General features: G+C 48.7%; 2 protein-coding genes across 3 annotated transcripts in view; one reads left to right on the plus strand and one right to left on the minus strand.

Annotated features, from left to right (window-relative positions):
- The window catches only part of KLC3 (kinesin light chain 3), a 30,450-nt gene extending 18,544 nt beyond the window's left edge, over window positions 1-11,906 (plus strand). For both annotated transcript variants that reach the window (XM_028741925.2, XM_028741924.2), the window contains exons 7-13: window positions 445-546; window positions 2,628-2,801; window positions 5,840-5,939; window positions 6,941-6,984; window positions 7,969-8,102; window positions 9,400-9,466; window positions 11,265-11,906. In XM_028741925.2, coding sequence (XP_028597758.2) covers window positions 445-546; window positions 2,628-2,801; window positions 5,840-5,939; window positions 6,941-6,984; window positions 7,969-8,102; window positions 9,400-9,466; window positions 11,265-11,345 — 702 coding nt within the window. In that variant the 3' untranslated portion in view covers window positions 11,346-11,906. The remainder of the gene's footprint in view (window positions 1-444; window positions 547-2,627; window positions 2,802-5,839; window positions 5,940-6,940; window positions 6,985-7,968; window positions 8,103-9,399; window positions 9,467-11,264) is intronic.
- An 821-nt stretch (window positions 11,907-12,727) lies between these two features.
- The window catches only part of ERCC2 (ERCC excision repair 2, TFIIH core complex helicase subunit), a 28,722-nt gene continuing 25,363 nt past the window's right edge, over window positions 12,728-16,086 (minus strand). Inside the window, exons 21-23 of the mRNA XM_028741922.2 lie at window positions 13,625-13,768; window positions 13,346-13,489; window positions 12,728-13,021 (exon numbers count right to left, since the gene is read on the minus strand). Coding sequence (XP_028597755.2) covers window positions 12,929-13,021; window positions 13,346-13,489; window positions 13,625-13,768 — 381 coding nt within the window. The 3' untranslated portion in view covers window positions 12,728-12,928. The remainder of the gene's footprint in view (window positions 13,022-13,345; window positions 13,490-13,624; window positions 13,769-16,086) is intronic.

Raw genomic sequence — 16,086 nt, forward strand, 5'->3', positions numbered from 1 at the left:
CTTCTCTGGAGCAGCAGAAAACAACCTTTCTCCCTCCTCTATGTGACATCCTTTTATATATTTGAACATGGCTATCATATCACCCCTTAACCTCCTCTTCTCCAGCCTAAACATGCCCAGCTCCCTTAGCCGTTCCTCATAAGGCATCGTTTCCAGGCCTTTGACCATTTTGGTTGCCCTCCTCTGGACACGTTCCAGTTTGTCAGTGTCCTTCTTGAACTGTGGTGCCCAGAACTGGACACAGTACTCCAGGTGAGGTCTGAGCAGAGCAGAATACAGTGGCACTATTACTTCCCTTGATCTAGATGCTAGACTCCTCTTGATGCAGCCCAGAATTGATATTGTTGTGTATTGTTGTGTAAATTTGTGTTGAATGCTTAATAAAGGTTTTTTTTAAAAAAATTAAAAAAGAAATAAACAGACCTTTCCTCCTGTTTCTGACAGGTGGCTGCGACTCTTAATAACCTGGCCGTGCTCTACGGCAAGAGGGGAAAATACACAGAAGCCGAGCCGCTCTGCAAGAGAGCCTTAGAGATCCGAGAGAAGGTACAGGCTTTACCAGAGAACCCAAGAAAAACCGTATTCAACCCGTCTTAAGGACTAGAAACTTAACTTTGCTTAGAAAAAGAAACCATACAGACAGACAAGGTTCCGATTATGCAGATCTCAGCACTGAGCGCCAGACTCCGACCAGAATCGTGGAATACACAAAGCCGTCTTTCAAATTCACATTTTAGCAGTAGGATGGTCTGACAATATGGCTGGCTAAATTATCCTCTTTCTGGTCTCTGCAATTAAAAGGGGGAAATTGCACTGCATCAATCTGCATTTTTTGAAAGAAAAGTACACAAACTCGCATTTCTTTTCTCCCAAAACTTGCTTTTTTAAAAGAAAAAAAGCTGAGAATGAATGCATTTATATCTCACCCCCCCCCAAGAGCTCTAGATGGTATATGCCTGGTCCCCCCCCCCTTCATTTAATCCCCACCGCAACTGCCCTGAAAGGTAGGCCAGTAGAAAAAAGACAAAAAAGACAAACGAGAAATTACACAAAACAAATGAAAACCTGTGAAAATCCCTGAAACAAGAAGTAATTGACTAGAATTATTATCTGATAGAAATAAACTAAATAGCAAAAATCAAAAAGTTTAAGGAAAAAAATAGAATTGAACAAAGCCTTAACGGGATGCCGGCTACAAACCTCGTTTCACAGAACTATTCAGTTTCCTCAGAAGGAAATAGAGAAATCATTAACCTTAAATGATTTTAAACAAACTCAAGAACAGGGATGAAACATCTCCCCTGAGTTTACAAAAATGGTTTGAAAACGTAAAAACAAGTATCCGGACTTTGTAAAGCTGGCATCACAGGATCAAATCAATCTGTTCTGTTGAACTAATTAAACTCAATAGTTTTCATTGGGTTTGGAACAAACGTGCAAATCATTATTCCCGGTTATAATTTTATTGTGTCAGTATCTTCCTTAGCGGGTTGTGCAGACTGCTGTTCTGAATATTGTGGAGTTTCTGGAACTGAGGAGACAGTGGCTCTCAAAAGCCTGGGAAGCACTGTTTTGTTTTTAAATCATTTGTATTAATTTTCCAATAAAAAAGATCCAATTAACATATCAAATCACAATCCAATAAAAAACTAAAATAAAAAAAGGTTGAATTATCTTCCCAATTGCAATTATTACGGTAATTTTTCGGGCTTCCCATGGTCTGGACCTTGAAGCATAACTCCAAATCTCAATCCTGGCTTTCATCGTTGTTTCCATATTTCCAAATTAGAAGCACTGTTCTAATCCCCTGATGTTTTCGGATGGGTTCGGGGTTCAGCCCTGCGAGGTAGTGTAGCCTTCTTAGACTTTACCGACTGGTGGGCTCTGCGTTGCTCCCGGGAGGGAGAAAGGAAGTCAAATGACACTGAGGTTGATTCAGAGAAAGAGTTTATTCTGCTCTCGGATAGCAGAAGGCACTTGCGTGGTCAGTCCACAGCAAGTCCAAAGAAATGAGAAATTTCATGCAGTATATATATCCTCCAGGCACCCTCTCCCCCTTCCCCAGGAATCCAGCCACGTCAGCTCATACACGCAGGATGACATCACGGATGTTCCTGCTCCGGTACTTTTAACCATAAAAGGGTTACCTCTTCCTTTACTATTTGACTATAAAAGGTTGTTCCTGTTCCTATACTCTTATCTTGGGGCAGGAGGTCACCAACTCCTGGCGCCGTTCCCAGGTCTCTTGTCAGACTTGACAAGGTCTGTGCGTCTTTGTCGTCAGGATGTAAGACCCAGACACGGCATCCCTGCTCTACTGGAACTGGCAAGGCCATTCATTGCTGTCACGGACTGATAAGGGAGAGAGCTTTGAGCACTTGTTTATACAGCTGGTTTTTTGGCTCAAGAGCTCAAGTTAGAGCATTTTAGAAATGCTCCCTTGGAGGAGGAAAAATGGGGATTTGGGGTCAGTTTCAAACTGACCGCACAGAAACCCATTCCTTCAGTAGGCCAGGCTGAGAGAGGCAGTGACTGTCCCCCGAGGTCACACCCAGTGGGAGGATTTGAACCCTGGTCTCTCCCAGGTCCTAATGCTAGAATCTCTTACCCACTCTTGTTTTTTTTAGGTGTTGGGCACCGATCACCCAGACGTGGCCAAGCAGCTGAACAACCTGGCGCTCCTGTGCCAGAACCAAGGGAAGTTTGAGGAGGTGGAGCAGTACTACCAGAGGGCTCTCTGCATCTACCAGACCCGGCTGGGGCCCGATGACCCAAACGTGGCCAAGACTAAGAACAACCTGGTAAACGATGGGGAGACGTTGTGTGTGTGTGTGTGTGTGTGTGTCGGCCAGAGGACGTTTACTTTTCAGGACATTTCAGAAGAGCCTGGCCACTAGAGGTCCATCTAGTCCAGTATCCTCACAGTGGCCAAATAACCCTAGGGACCTAGGAAACAAGGTAGACTGCCTCTGGAGCTGGAGGCTCCACAAGAACCTAAGAACTGGCAATAATAATAATAATAATAATAATAATAATAATAATAATAATAAAAATATTTTTTTATTTATACCCCACCCATCTGGCTGGGCTTCCCCAGCCACTCTGGGCGGCTTCCAACAGAACATTAAAATACAATAACCTATTAAACATTAAAAGCTTCCCTAAACAGGGCTGCCCTCAGATGTCTTCTAAAAGTCTGATAGTTGTTCTTCTCTATGACATCTGGTGGGAGGGCGCTCCACAGGGCGGGTGCCACCACTGAGAAGGCCCTCTGCCTGGTTCCCTGTAACTTGGCTTCTCACAGTGAGGGAATCACCAGAAGGTCCTCGGAGCTGGACCTCAGTGTCCAGGCTGGACGATGAGGGTGGAGACGCTCCTTCAGGTATAATGGGCCTTTGAGGCCGTTTAGGGCTTTAAAGGTCAGCACCAACACTTTGAATTGTGCTAGGAAACGTACTGGGACCCAATGTAGGTCTTTCAAGACCAGTGTTGTGTGGTCTCGGCGGCCGCTCCCAGTCACCAGTCTAGTTGCCGCATTCTGGATTAGTTGTAGTTTCCGGGTCACCTTCAAAGGTAGCCCCACGCAGAGCGCATTGCAGTAGTCCAAGCATTCCGAAGCATCGCTGTCTCCAACTACCAGAGGCAGAACATGGTCATTGTGGCTAGTAGCCATCAATAGACCTCTCCTCTGTGAGTTTATTATTGACTTTCTTAATAATCAAAAGGTCCCAAAATGATTTACAAGAATAAAATACAGTAGAAAAAAAATACACAGAAGTCAAGAGTAAAAGCCTCCCATGATTGGTGCAGCCCAAACGATGACAAGGTTGTTGCTGGGCAGGCTTCCCAGATGGGTGGACTTTTCACAGACAGGATCTACTATAGAAGATGACTTTGGAACTATTCAGCAACACGACCGCCCTGGTCATGGCAGGACTGTTAGACTTTCGGGCTCCTTTTGACTCTCTCGGTGCTGGTGTTTCATTTAGAAATGGTTCATAATGATTCAGTATGTGGGCTGTTTTTAATGTAGTGTAACAACGGGACGCGGGTGGTGCTGTGGGTAAAACCTCAGCGCCTAGGACTTGCCGATCGCATGGTCGGTGGTTCGAATCCCCGCGGCGGGGTGCGCTCCCGTCATTCGGTCCCAGCGCCTGCCAACCTAGCAGTTCGAAAGCACCCCCGGGTGCAAGCAGATAAATAGGGACCGCTTACCAGTGGGAAGGTAAACGGCGTTCCGTGTGCTGCGCTGGCTCGCCAGATGCAGCTTGTCACACTGGCCACGTGACCCGGAAGTGTCTCGGACAGCGCTGGCTCCCGGCCTATAGAGTGAGATGAGCGCACAACCCTAGAGTCTGGCAAGACTGGCCCGTACGGGCAGGGGGACCTTTACCTTTTACCTTAACAACAGCGATGAGGTGTTCTTGTGCACAAACAACACGCATTTCAATATTTGCAGCATTGGCACAACAGCTACTTTAGAGCTTTATCTTTTATTTATTTTTGCAATGGCTTTGCTCCCTTGGCGCAGCTCCGGAACAAGCCATCGATTGCAAAGATCAGCCATAATATATATATGCATGCAATATGACTGCGGAAGAATAGAAAAAATAAGGAACCGGATTCCTCCGTGGGAAACCCGCAAGCAGGATTTCCCAGGTTATAAAGGTTAGGCTGCTCTTGGAGATGAAAAAATGTTCAGCCGGAGGTTCCAGCTGTCAGTGCAAATTAAAACCAGCTAAAATTCAGCCTAGGTTATCAAAGTGCAAAGTTCAACTTAGACCTACAGGGGAATAGGTCCTGTAGAAAGGGTTTCATTGCCAGTACATAAAATTAGAATGATATAAAAGCTAGATAATTGGTTTTTTTTTTGTTTTTTCTTTTTCTATTTTTTTTCTTTTTGCATTTTTCAGGTTTATACATTTCACTGATTTTACAATCATTTTGACATTTCAAAACTCGACTTCCTTCCCCCTCTTTCTGCGGTTCCTTAAATTTATTTTTAATATCTTCTGCGTATCCAAATTAACTTAATTAACTCATTTATTCATCTTCTTTAAGTATAAACTCTTATGAAACGGCAGGTTATTACAATAATCCTGCCAATTTTTCTTATCTGTTTACAGTTTATCTGTAAACATTCAATAAACCATTTCCGTTCTTTTATAAAAAGTTTGTTATCTTGATTTCTTATTCTACCGGTGAGTCCCGCCATTTCTGCATATTCCATAAGTTTTTGTATCCGTTCTTCCTTTCCTGGAACTTCAACTTCTTTCCATTTTGGGACAAGTAACATTCTTTCCACAGTAGTCGCATACATGAATAAATCGCTGTAGTTTGGGTAGTTCTGTTCCTATACAGTGGTACCTCGGGTTACATACGCTTCAGGTTACATATGCTTCAGGTTACAGACTCCGCTAGCCCAGAAATAGTGCTTCAGGTTAAGAACTTTGCTTCAGGTTGAGAACAGAAATCGTGCTCTGGCGGCGTGGCAGCAGCAGGAGGCCCCATTAGCTAAAGTGGTTCTTCAGGTTAAGAACAGTTTCAGGTTAAGAATGGACCTCCAGAACGAATTAAGTACTTAACCCGAGGTACCCGAGGTACCACTGTAATGCGCAAAAGGAAAGCTTCTGAGTTTTTTTTTTACAAACCTTATTTTAAACATCCTTTTCATTTCATTATATATCATTTCCCAATAAGCCTTAACCTTACTAGAAGACCACCACATAGGATAAAAAGAACCTTCTTTCTAGTTAATTGTTTTTTCAGTAGGGAAACAGGTGACGTCATCGGGTACGGTGCCACCCAGCTAAAACCACCATCCTCTTTTCTCGCCCAGGCATCGTCTTACCTGAAGCAGGGCAAGTACCAACAGGCTGAAGAGCTCTACAAGGAAATTCTGTCCACACACGACCAGGATTTGGGCGTCAGCAGAGGCGGTGAGCAGTCGGCTTGCAGTTGCGTTTCTCTGCAGCAGAGTCTGGAGAGGGAAGTTTGGGGAAGGGCAATGTAGCGGCAAACCGTGCATAATAATAATAATAATAATAATAATAATAATAATAATAATTTATTTATATCCCGCCCTCCCCAGCCGAAGCCGGGCTCAGAGCGGCTAACAACAATAAAAGTAACACAGCATTCTAAAACCAATTCATTCTAAAACTAATTCAGAATCAGGTTAATGGCAACCATTGGGCTAGAGTTCTATGAGGATTATGAAAGGAGGGGGTCAGACTGAGTCCAAACCAAAGGCCAGGCGGAACAGCTCCGTCTTACAGGCACTGTGGAAAGATGTCAAGTCCCGCAGGGCCCTGGTCTCTTTTGACAGAGCGTTCCACCAAGTCGGGGCCACAGCTGAAAAGTCCCTGGCCCTAGTTGAGACCAATCTAACCACCTTGCGACCTGGGACCTCCAAAATGTTGTATTCTGTGGACCTTAAGGTCCTCTGTGGGACATACCAGGAGAGGCGGTCCCGGAGGTACGAGGGTCCTAGGCCGTATAGGGCTTTAAAGGTTAAAACCAGCAGCTTAAACCTGATCCTGTACTCCATCGGGAGCCAGTGCAGCTGGTATAGCACCGGGTGAATGTGATCTCGCAGCAAATACCCCGTAAGGAGTCTCGCTGCAGCATTCTGCACCCGCTGGAGTTTCTGGGTCAGTCTCAAGGGCAGCCCCACGTAGAGGGAGTTACAATAATCAAGTCTGGAGGTGACCGTCGCATGGATCACAGTGTCTAGGTCAGGGTGAGAAAAGTAAGGATCATCTTCTTCTAAGGTTACCAGATTTTTTTCAATGAATCTGGGGACACTTTTCAACTTTTCCTGCTAAATAGATGGATTTTGTCAGGGGGCTAATTTGTAAATCCGGGTACTGTCCCCGGGAAACAGGGATGTCTGGCAACCTTATCTTATTCTCTCCATCCTTTCCCCTGCATCTTTCAGATGAGAGCAGAACGGGACCCGGAAGAGGCGCCCTGTATAGCCAGGTTTGTGTTGGGGCTGCTTTGGGGGGCTTCCCCACCTCTTCTCTGTTTTTAGGTCTTGACCCCACCTCCCCACCCTAGTCTGCAGAAAGATTGTGTTACCCTTTGCACCCGCAGCAGAATTTAACTGTGGCTCCTGCATTTCAGAGGGACGCGGGTGGCGCTGTGGGTTAAACCACAGAGCCTAGGACTTGCCGATCAGAAGGTCGGTGGTTCGAATCCCCATGACGGGGTGAGCTCCCGTTGCTCGGTCCCTGCTCCTGCCAACCTAGCAGTTCGAAAGCACACCAGTGCAAGTAGATAAATAGGTACTGCTCTGGCGGGAAGGTAAACAGCGTTTTCGTGCGCTGCTCTGGTTCGCCAGAAGCGGCTTAGTCCTGCTGGCCACATGACCCGGAAGCTGTACGCTGGCTCCCTTGGCCAGTAAAGCGAGATGAGCACTGCAACCCCAGAGTCGGCCACGACTGGACCTAATGGTCAGGGGTCCCTTTACCTTTACCTTTTTACCTGCATTTCAGGGGATTGGACTAGACAATCCTTTGGGTCCCTTCCAACTCTACAATTCTGTAGAGGGACACAGGTGGTGCTGTGGTCTAAACCACTGAGCCTCTTGGTCTTGCCAATCAGAAGGTCGGCGGTTCGAATCCCCACCACGGAGTGAGCTCCCGTTGCTCTGTCCCAGCTCCTGCCAACCTAGCAGTTCGAAAGCACACCAGTGCAAGTAGATAAATAGGTATCACTCCGGTGGGAAAGTAAACAGAGTTTCCGTGCGCTCCGGTTTCTGTCGCACTGTACCGTTGTGCCAGAAGTGGTTTAGTCCCGCTGGCCACATGACCTGGAAAGCTGTCTGCGGACAAACGCCGGGTCCCTCAGCCTGAAAGCAAGATCAGTGCCACAACCCCATCGTGGCCTTTGACTGGACTTAACCGCCCAGGGGTCCTTTACCTTTACCTTTACACAAGTCTGTGATCCCTCCCTTTTTGCCAGGACTCCCTTGGGAACCTGAGGCGCAGCAGTTCCTTTTCCCGCTTCCGCGAGTCCCTCAAGCGAGGCAGCGAGAAACTCGTCTCCAAACTCAAAGGGGAAGGCGGACGGCGCCCCATTGCAGCCTCGGCCCCAGGGTGAGTCTGGGTCTCCCTGGAACCTGGAGGCAGGAACATTTGCCTCCAAGCAAGCAATTCGCACACAAACACCGTTCTCGCGGGGAACGATTGAGGGAGTTGGGGGTGTTTTAGACGGAGAGGGTGAGATGACAGCCATCTTCAAATATATGAAGGGCTGACGGAGCAAGCTTGTTTTCTCCTGCCCTGGAGGGCAGGAACCGATACAATGGCTTCAAGTTACAAGGAAGGATATTCTGACTAAATATTAGGAAGAACTTTCTGAGGGGAAGAACTCTTGACAGTAGAAGAGGCTCCCTGGGAAGGTGCTCCCCTCTTCCCGACTTTGGAGGTTTTTAAGCAGAGGCTGGGTGGCTACCTGTCTTGGATGCTTTAGCTGAGATTCCTGCATTGTTGCAGAGGGCTGGAATAGATGACCTTTGGGGGTCCCTTCCAACTTCACGATTCGCTGGCGGTTGGACAGCCATCAGTCAGGGATTCTTGAGCTGCGATTCCTGCCTTTCAGGAGGTTGCGCTAGATTACCAGGGGGAGGGGAGCGCTGCTTCCAACTTTCCAATTCCATGATTCGTTAAAAAGTCAGTAATAATAATAATAATAATAATAATAATAATAATAATAATAATAATTTATTTATACCCCGCCCATCTGGCTGGGTTTCCCCAGCCACACTGGGCAGCTCCCAACAGAATACAGTCATACCTCAGGTTACAGATGCTTCAGGTTGCGTTTTTTCGGGTTACGGACCCGCCAAAACCTGGAAGTACCGGAACAGGTTACTTCTGGGTTTTGGTGGTCGTGCATGCGCAGAAGTGCTAAATCGTGCTTTGCGCATGTGCAGAAGCACCGGATTGCAACCCGCGTGTGCGCAGATGCATCGCTGCGGGTTGTGAACATGTATCCTGCACAGATCACGTTCGCAACCCGAGCGTCCACTGTACTAAAAACGCGATAAAACATCAAACATTGAAAACTTCCCTAAACAGGGCTGCCTTGAGAAGTCTTCTAAAAGTCAGAGAGTTGTTTATTTCCTTGACATCTGGTGGGAGGGCGTTCCACAGGGCAGGCGCCACCACCGAGAAGGCCCACTTCTCGCAGGGAGCGAGGGAACCGCCAGAAGGCCCTTGGCGCTGGACCTCAGTGTCCGGGCTGATGGGGCTGGAGACGCTCCTTCAGGTATCCTGGGCCTTTGAGGCCGTTTAAGGCTTTAAAGGTCAGCACCAACCCTTAGAATTGTGCTCGGAAACCAGGCATGCACAGGTGCATCAGAACTTGACAGGCGTTTGTCTTTTTGGACAGGATGAAAAGGGCCACTTCCCTGAACGTCTTGCACGTGGGCGAGAGAGCGGCTGCTGCGTCCCCGACGGTGAGTCTGTGGCAGGGGAGAGGAGGGGCAAGGTGCCAGGGCTGCGTGGCAAGGCTGCGGGGACAGAGCCCTGCCTCACATGCAGGACATCCTGGGGGGTCAGTTTCCTTTGTGGCTGGGGGCCCTGGCAGCCCAGCCAGCAAAGGTTTTGCATTGCCACTCCCTGCCCTGGCCTGTGCCTTCCTGGCGCTGCTGGCCTGCCAGTCAGTTTGGAAGATGCTGGCGTACAGCCCCTTAGAAGTGCATCTGTGTAACTCGCTGCCACAGGAAAACCAAATTGGGTGGCTTTAAATGAGGATGAGATAGCGGGCTTTAAGATGGCTGCCGAATGCTTGAATCAGGGTTTTGAGCTCTAAGGCAAATTTCTGCTCTATAAACAACCCTCGGCATTTGTTTTTATCTTCTCTTCCATTTTATTTCTTAACTCCTTTTAGTGCTTCGTTTTGATGTTTTAATTTATCGTTTCATCTCATGGTTTTATTGTTCTGCCTCCCCTAAACTGTGAGGCCACGTGAAGCTGGGCTGCGCTGAGCACTTTGCTAGGCAGTGCCAAACATAAAGTTGAGCCAAAGTTTACAAGATACTAGTTATAAATTAAGGAAGAGAAACACCTTGATTATCCGAACTGTTGACGAGCGAGCCCAGGGGGCAGCTTCAGAGTCTCCCAAACGCTCCCTTCTGCTGGACGGCACTGACTCCCGACTCGTAAATTCAAGGCCGCCACATTTGGAGATAATTGATTTCTGCAAACTGCCGACAAATAATCATGATCATTATGGTACTTACTAGAAAGAACTGCAAAGATAAATTCATGGCTACTAGCCACGGTGGCTGGGCTCTGCGGTCAAAGGCCTTCTGAATGCCAGTGGCTGGATACCACAGCAGGCAAGAGTTGCTCTCGCACTTGGGTCCTGCTCGTGGGTTTTCCGTGATGGGCACCTGGTTGGCCGCAGTGAGAACAGGAATCTGGGCTCTTATGTTTATGCTCTTTTAGGCAGAGCCTCAAAGGAAGGGGTTGCAGCCGAAGCAGTGTGGTGTAGTGGTTAAGAGCGGTGGACTCGTAATCTGGGTAACCGGGTTCGCGTCTCCGCTCCTCCACATGCAGCTGCTGGGTGACCTTGGGCCAGTCACACTTCTCTGAAGTCTCTCAGCCCCACTCACCTCACAGAGTGTTTGTTTTTGGGGAGGAAGAGAAAGGAGAATGTTAGCCGCTTTGAGACTCCTTAGGGTAGTGATAAAGCGGGATATCTGGCGGAGATGACCGGCAGAATCCGAGACCAGGGAGAAGAGTTGGTGGAAGAAGATTGGAAGAAATTTAAAGACTATCTACAGAAATATTGCAAAATTAATGAATGTTAGAATGATGTTGGAATGAAGTTAAGTGGTCTTAGCAGCAATGTTATTAAGGTTTAGGTAAAAATGGATTGTTAATAGATGGGAACTTGAAGTAATAATATATTAAGATCAAGGATTAAGATAAGAACAAAAAGGGAAAGGATTTGCTGAATTAAATAACTGATTTGGGATGCAAAAAAGGGAGGTGTGAGGAGGTCCGGGAAATAAGTGAATGAAAGACAAGATATGGAAATACTGATTTGCTTTTAATTGTTATTCTATTTTTTCTGTTTTTTGTATTTTCTCTTTTTCTCTTTTTTCTTTTTTGTATTACTGTAATTTTGTTTGAAACTTTAATAAATATTATTAAAAAAAAAAAAAAGATAAAGTGGGATATCAAATCCAAACTCTTCTAGAACTGGCTTTTCCTGCAGTGCTGTAGCCTTGTCTGTTTGTTTTGCAGCAACCCAGCAGCAGAACCCTGACCGGCGCCCGGACGCTGAGCTCCAGCTCCCAGGACCTCATGCAAAGCAGCTCCACTTAGGCCTGGTTGGCCCCTCTTCCCACTGCGCTTCCCTCGCTGCTGCCTTTAGGCTGGGCCGAAGCTTGAGCCTCTCTCTCCTCCCCTCGGCCAGCCTTCAGCTGAGCTTGTGGGGCTGCCGGAACCAGGGCAGGGGGTCCTGCACCAGGTGGAGACCCCCCCACCATCCCACAGCTGGAAAGCCCCTGTTCCCTGGGGCCTCTGGGGCTGCATGAGGGGTCTTCCCTGCAAGAGGTGGGCCGGGATGGAGATCAGGTCTGGCCCCCCTGCAATCAGGACAAACAGGCTGTTAATTCTCAGGACCTTTGGGGGGGGCAGTGGGTGGCCCTTCCCAAAGCAGCTGGACAGGAGGGTCTCTGCCCCCCACTCCGCTGCTGCCTTAACTCTTTGCGTACGACCAGGTAAAGCTGCACTCCTCTCCCCCCCCCCCCGCCCAGTGGAAAAAATCGCTGCTATTTCCCTCCAGCCAAAGTCACAATATTTATTGTATTTATGCAACAGGAAGCATATCTCTCTGCCCCAAATAAATGGTTGTAAATGGATACTGGACCAGTGACTGCTGAATGTTGTCTGCTTCATTAATTTAGTGGATGGGGAGAAGGGGAAGAGTCCTGTGTGAGTGCCTGGAGGCGGTTGGAGGATGGATGGCGGCTAACGGATAGAGGTTGAATCCTGACAAGACAGAAGGAATGTTTTTGGGGGGACGAGGCTGGCGGGTATGGAGGACTCCCTGGTCCTGAATGGGGCAACTGTGGCCCTGAAGGACCAGGTGCGCAGCCTGGGAGTCATTTTGGACTCACGGCTGTCCATGGAGGCGCGGGACAATTCTGTGTCCAGGGCAGCTCCATCTGCTACGCAGGATGAGACCCTCCCTGCCCACAGACTGTCTCGCCAGAGAGGTGCATGCCCTGGTTATCTCCCGCTTGGACTACTGCAATGCGCTCTATGTGGGGCTACCTTTGAAGGTGACCCGGAAACTACAACTAATCCAGAATGCGGCAGCTAGACTGGTGACTGGGAGCGGCCGCCGAGACCACATAACACCGGTCCTGAAAGACCTACACTGGCTCCCAATACATTTCCGAGCACAATTCAAAGTGTTGGTGCTGACCTTTAAAGCCCTAAATGGCCTTGGTCCAGTATACCTGAAGGAGCGTCTCCACCCCCATCGTTCTACCCGGACGCTGAGGTCCAGTTTCAAAGGCCTTCTGGCTGTTCTCTCCCTGCGAGAAGCCAAGTTGCAGGGAACCAGGCAGAGGGCCTTCTCGGTGGTGGCACCCGCCCTGTGGAACGCCCTCCCACCAGATATCAAAGAGAAGAACAACTACCAGACTTTTAGAAGACATCTGAAGGCAGCCCTGTTCAGAATGAATAACACTCAGCACTTAAGAAAAACCAAAAAAACTATTTTATTGCAACCTGAGTCCAAAATCTGGAACTGGCAAGCAGAGTCTTTTTGGGTGTGTGGGGTATAAAATCCGTGACAGTTTGGCCCCTCTGATTTCATCTCCGCCGGTGGGCCAGGCCGAGGCAGGAGCTGCGGGGAGACCCCCATTTGTGCTTTCTGCTTCCTCTTCCTGCTCGCCTCACACCTGGTGGGCAATTTCCTGCACCTTGCGTAGCGTCTCCTCCGACTGCAGCTGCTCAAAGGTGAGGAGAGACAGACCCAGTTGGTCCTCCTGGCGAAAGAGAGGACGGGATCTGGGGTCAGGAGTAGGAAGGGCTCGTCCTCATACCCGCCACCCCCTCCAGTCCAAAGGTAAAGGGACCCCTGACCATTAGGTCCAGTCGTGGCCGACTCTGGGGTTGCGGCGCTCATCTCGCCTTATTGGCCGAGGGAAACAGAAACGCCATTTATCCCAGTGACATAGCGTGGGTTGCCTGTACCCGGGGCAAGGCAAGTATTGCTCCCCCTAACCTGTGGAGCGTTGGCACTCCCCGAGTTCCTTCCTCCAGCCCAGTTAAAAGTCAGCCAACCCGGACCCTCCTCTCCCGCCACTCACCTTGCGGAACGGCTGGGCCATTTGGCGCAAGAAGAACTTTGACACCTGCACGGCCTCATCCACCGTCAAGTTGAGGTTGGCGTCCGTGATGTGCTCCTGGATCCAGCGCGGGAGCTTGCCCCGTTTGTCCGCCCGCGCGAAGCGCTGCCGAGAGTCGTGGGGCATGTTACCTGGGGAGAATGGGTGCCCGCCACTGCCCACCCACCCACCCACCTCCCCCTCCGAGTCTGCGGAACAATGTGCCGCTGCTCAGGATTTCTGCCCCGCCACCCGGCAAACCTTGTCAGCGAACACCATCAGGCCGTAGTCGGTCTTGCCGCGAATGGCTCTCCCCACGCACTGGGCTGCGTGGCGCATGGCGTCGAAGGTCAGGAAGTCGTTTTCGCGGATCTGGAACTGGTCCCGCAGGTAGTCTAGACGGGCCTGGGGGAAGGGGGCTGCCATGGAGGTCTCTGTGTGTGTTTGTGTGTCCTTTTTCGGATCTCCTCCCCGCTCCCAGTGAGAAAACACACACACACACACACACACACACACAGATACAAATGCAGTTCCCTGCATGCCAAAATCCGCTGATCTGAATGTGAAAATTAGCAGCAAAGAACGCTAATGCAAATAAATAAAGATAGATAGATAGATAGATAGATAGATAGATAGATAGATAGATAGATGATAGATAGATAATAAATTTTATTTATACCCCACCCTCCCCAGCCAAGACAGGGCTCAGGGCGGCTAACAACCGATAAAAAAAACCAAATTGATTGAAATACAACTTAAAAACGAGATTAAAGTACAACATTAAAACATTAAAATGCAGCCTCGTTTCAATGGAAACTCAAATCAAAAACTTTTTTGGGGATGAAAACATCAGGTCTTCACCAAGGCTAACTGTCCAGCTATTCTCAGCCGCATCCGTGTCCAGATCAAGGAAAGCAATAGGCTCTATTCCGCCTTGGTCAGACTCACACCCGGAATACTGTGTCCAATTCTTGGTGCCACAATTTAAGAAGGATTTTGATAAGACACAGGGGGAGGCCCCGGAACTGCAAATGACTTTCAGACTTTGAAAAGTTGGCATTGTGGCATGTGTTGTTGAACAGATTCCGCCATACCGTAGACCCTCGGGTTAGGTTACTCTCGAGTAACAGAAACTTCGGGTTGCGAAAGCGGCAAACCCAGAAGTATTTTTCCAGGTTTTGCCGCTTGCGCATGCGCAGAAACAGCGCCTCTGGGTATGGATTTTTCAGGGTGCGCACGAACCCCCGGAACGAATTCGTATCCAGAGGACCCACTGTATGGTGTTCATTGACGTCAGAATAGAAGCGCAGCTCATTGCAACGGTTTTGAATTTTGCTGTGCTGTTGTCTTCCTTGGTAGGTCATGCAGACCCAAAGCTGTAAGATGCTGGATCAAGCCAATGACCCATCTAGTTATAATGACCTACGGGACTGCCTCTCCTGGTATGCCCCACGGAGGACCTTAAGGTCCATAAATAGCAACACCCTAGTGATCCTGGGCCCTAAGGAAGTCAGATTAGCCTCAACCAGAGCCAGGGCCTTTTCAACACTGGCCCCGGCCTGGTGGAACGCTCTGTCTCATGAGACCAGGGCCCTGCGGGATCTGATTTCTTTCCGCAGGGGCTGTAAGACAGAGTTGTTCCGCCTGCCTTTTGGCCTGGAATTAACTTGATCCCCTCCCCCTCTTTCCTTTTTCCTTTCTCCTGTTGTGATGGAACTCCTATTTGGGGACTTCCCTGGCTTTTTTCTGGCCCACGTAGGACCAGTCTGGATAGTTGGCCTTAGGGAAGATTTGACGTTTTCATCCCCAAAAAGTTTTTGATTTGAGTTTCTACTGAAATGAGGCTGTATTTTAATGTTGTATTTTAATCTTGTTTTTAAGTTGTATTTTAATCAATTGTTTTTCTACCTGGTGTTAGCTGCCCTGAGCCCGGTTTTGGCTGGGGAGGGCGGGGTATGTATGTATGTATGTATGTATGTATGTATGTATGTATGTATAAATAGATAGATAGATAGATGATAGATAGATAGATGATAGATAGATAGATAGTTCAGCATCCTGTGCTCACAGGGGGGCCGACCAGAAGGTGCCCAACATGGAAAACCAGTGAGCAGGATCCGGGCCCAAGAGCTACTCTCCCCACCTGCATTTCCTGGTATCCCCAGTGCATTTTACAGCGTTGGGGGCACAGGGGTGAGTGTGTGGAACCAAGGGGGCAGTGTCCCCCCCAAAAAATGTTTGTGAACCAGTGGCTTAACCCTTTTCCAAGAAGCCGTTTAAATACAACGAAGGAAAATCCAGCAGAACCCTGGGCCGGGATTTTGACAGCGCTAGGTCTCTCCTGAAAGCTTATTTCTTTCCTGGAAGCAGGCTGGCGGCTCCTTAATCTGACTTAATTGGGATCAAGTCAGCCAATTCAGATCCCAGACTCTCTGCCAGGGGTTGTAGCACGGGGCTGGCAATATCCCAACATGTACACAGCCTTGCCAACCAGGCACCCTCTGGCTCTGTCGGACTACAACTCCCACCAGCCCCTTCCTGGTGAAGGCTGCCTTCAAAGCTCTTCTTTAAGCAGTGCACAGTTCATCTTCTTGAGACATCACCTTGCCAACAAAGGTCCGTAAAACGTGCGTCACAACAGCTTCCCCTCCTTGCTTGCTGTACAGAAATTCCCACCTCCAGCTCGGCAGAAGAGGAGCTGGGAACAGGCATCCTCTTCGCCC

The sequence above is a fragment of the Podarcis muralis genome, chromosome 7, assembly GCF_964188315.1.
Source record: "Podarcis muralis chromosome 7, rPodMur119.hap1.1, whole genome shotgun sequence".
Taxonomy (NCBI): Eukaryota; Metazoa; Chordata; class Lepidosauria; order Squamata; family Lacertidae; genus Podarcis; species Podarcis muralis.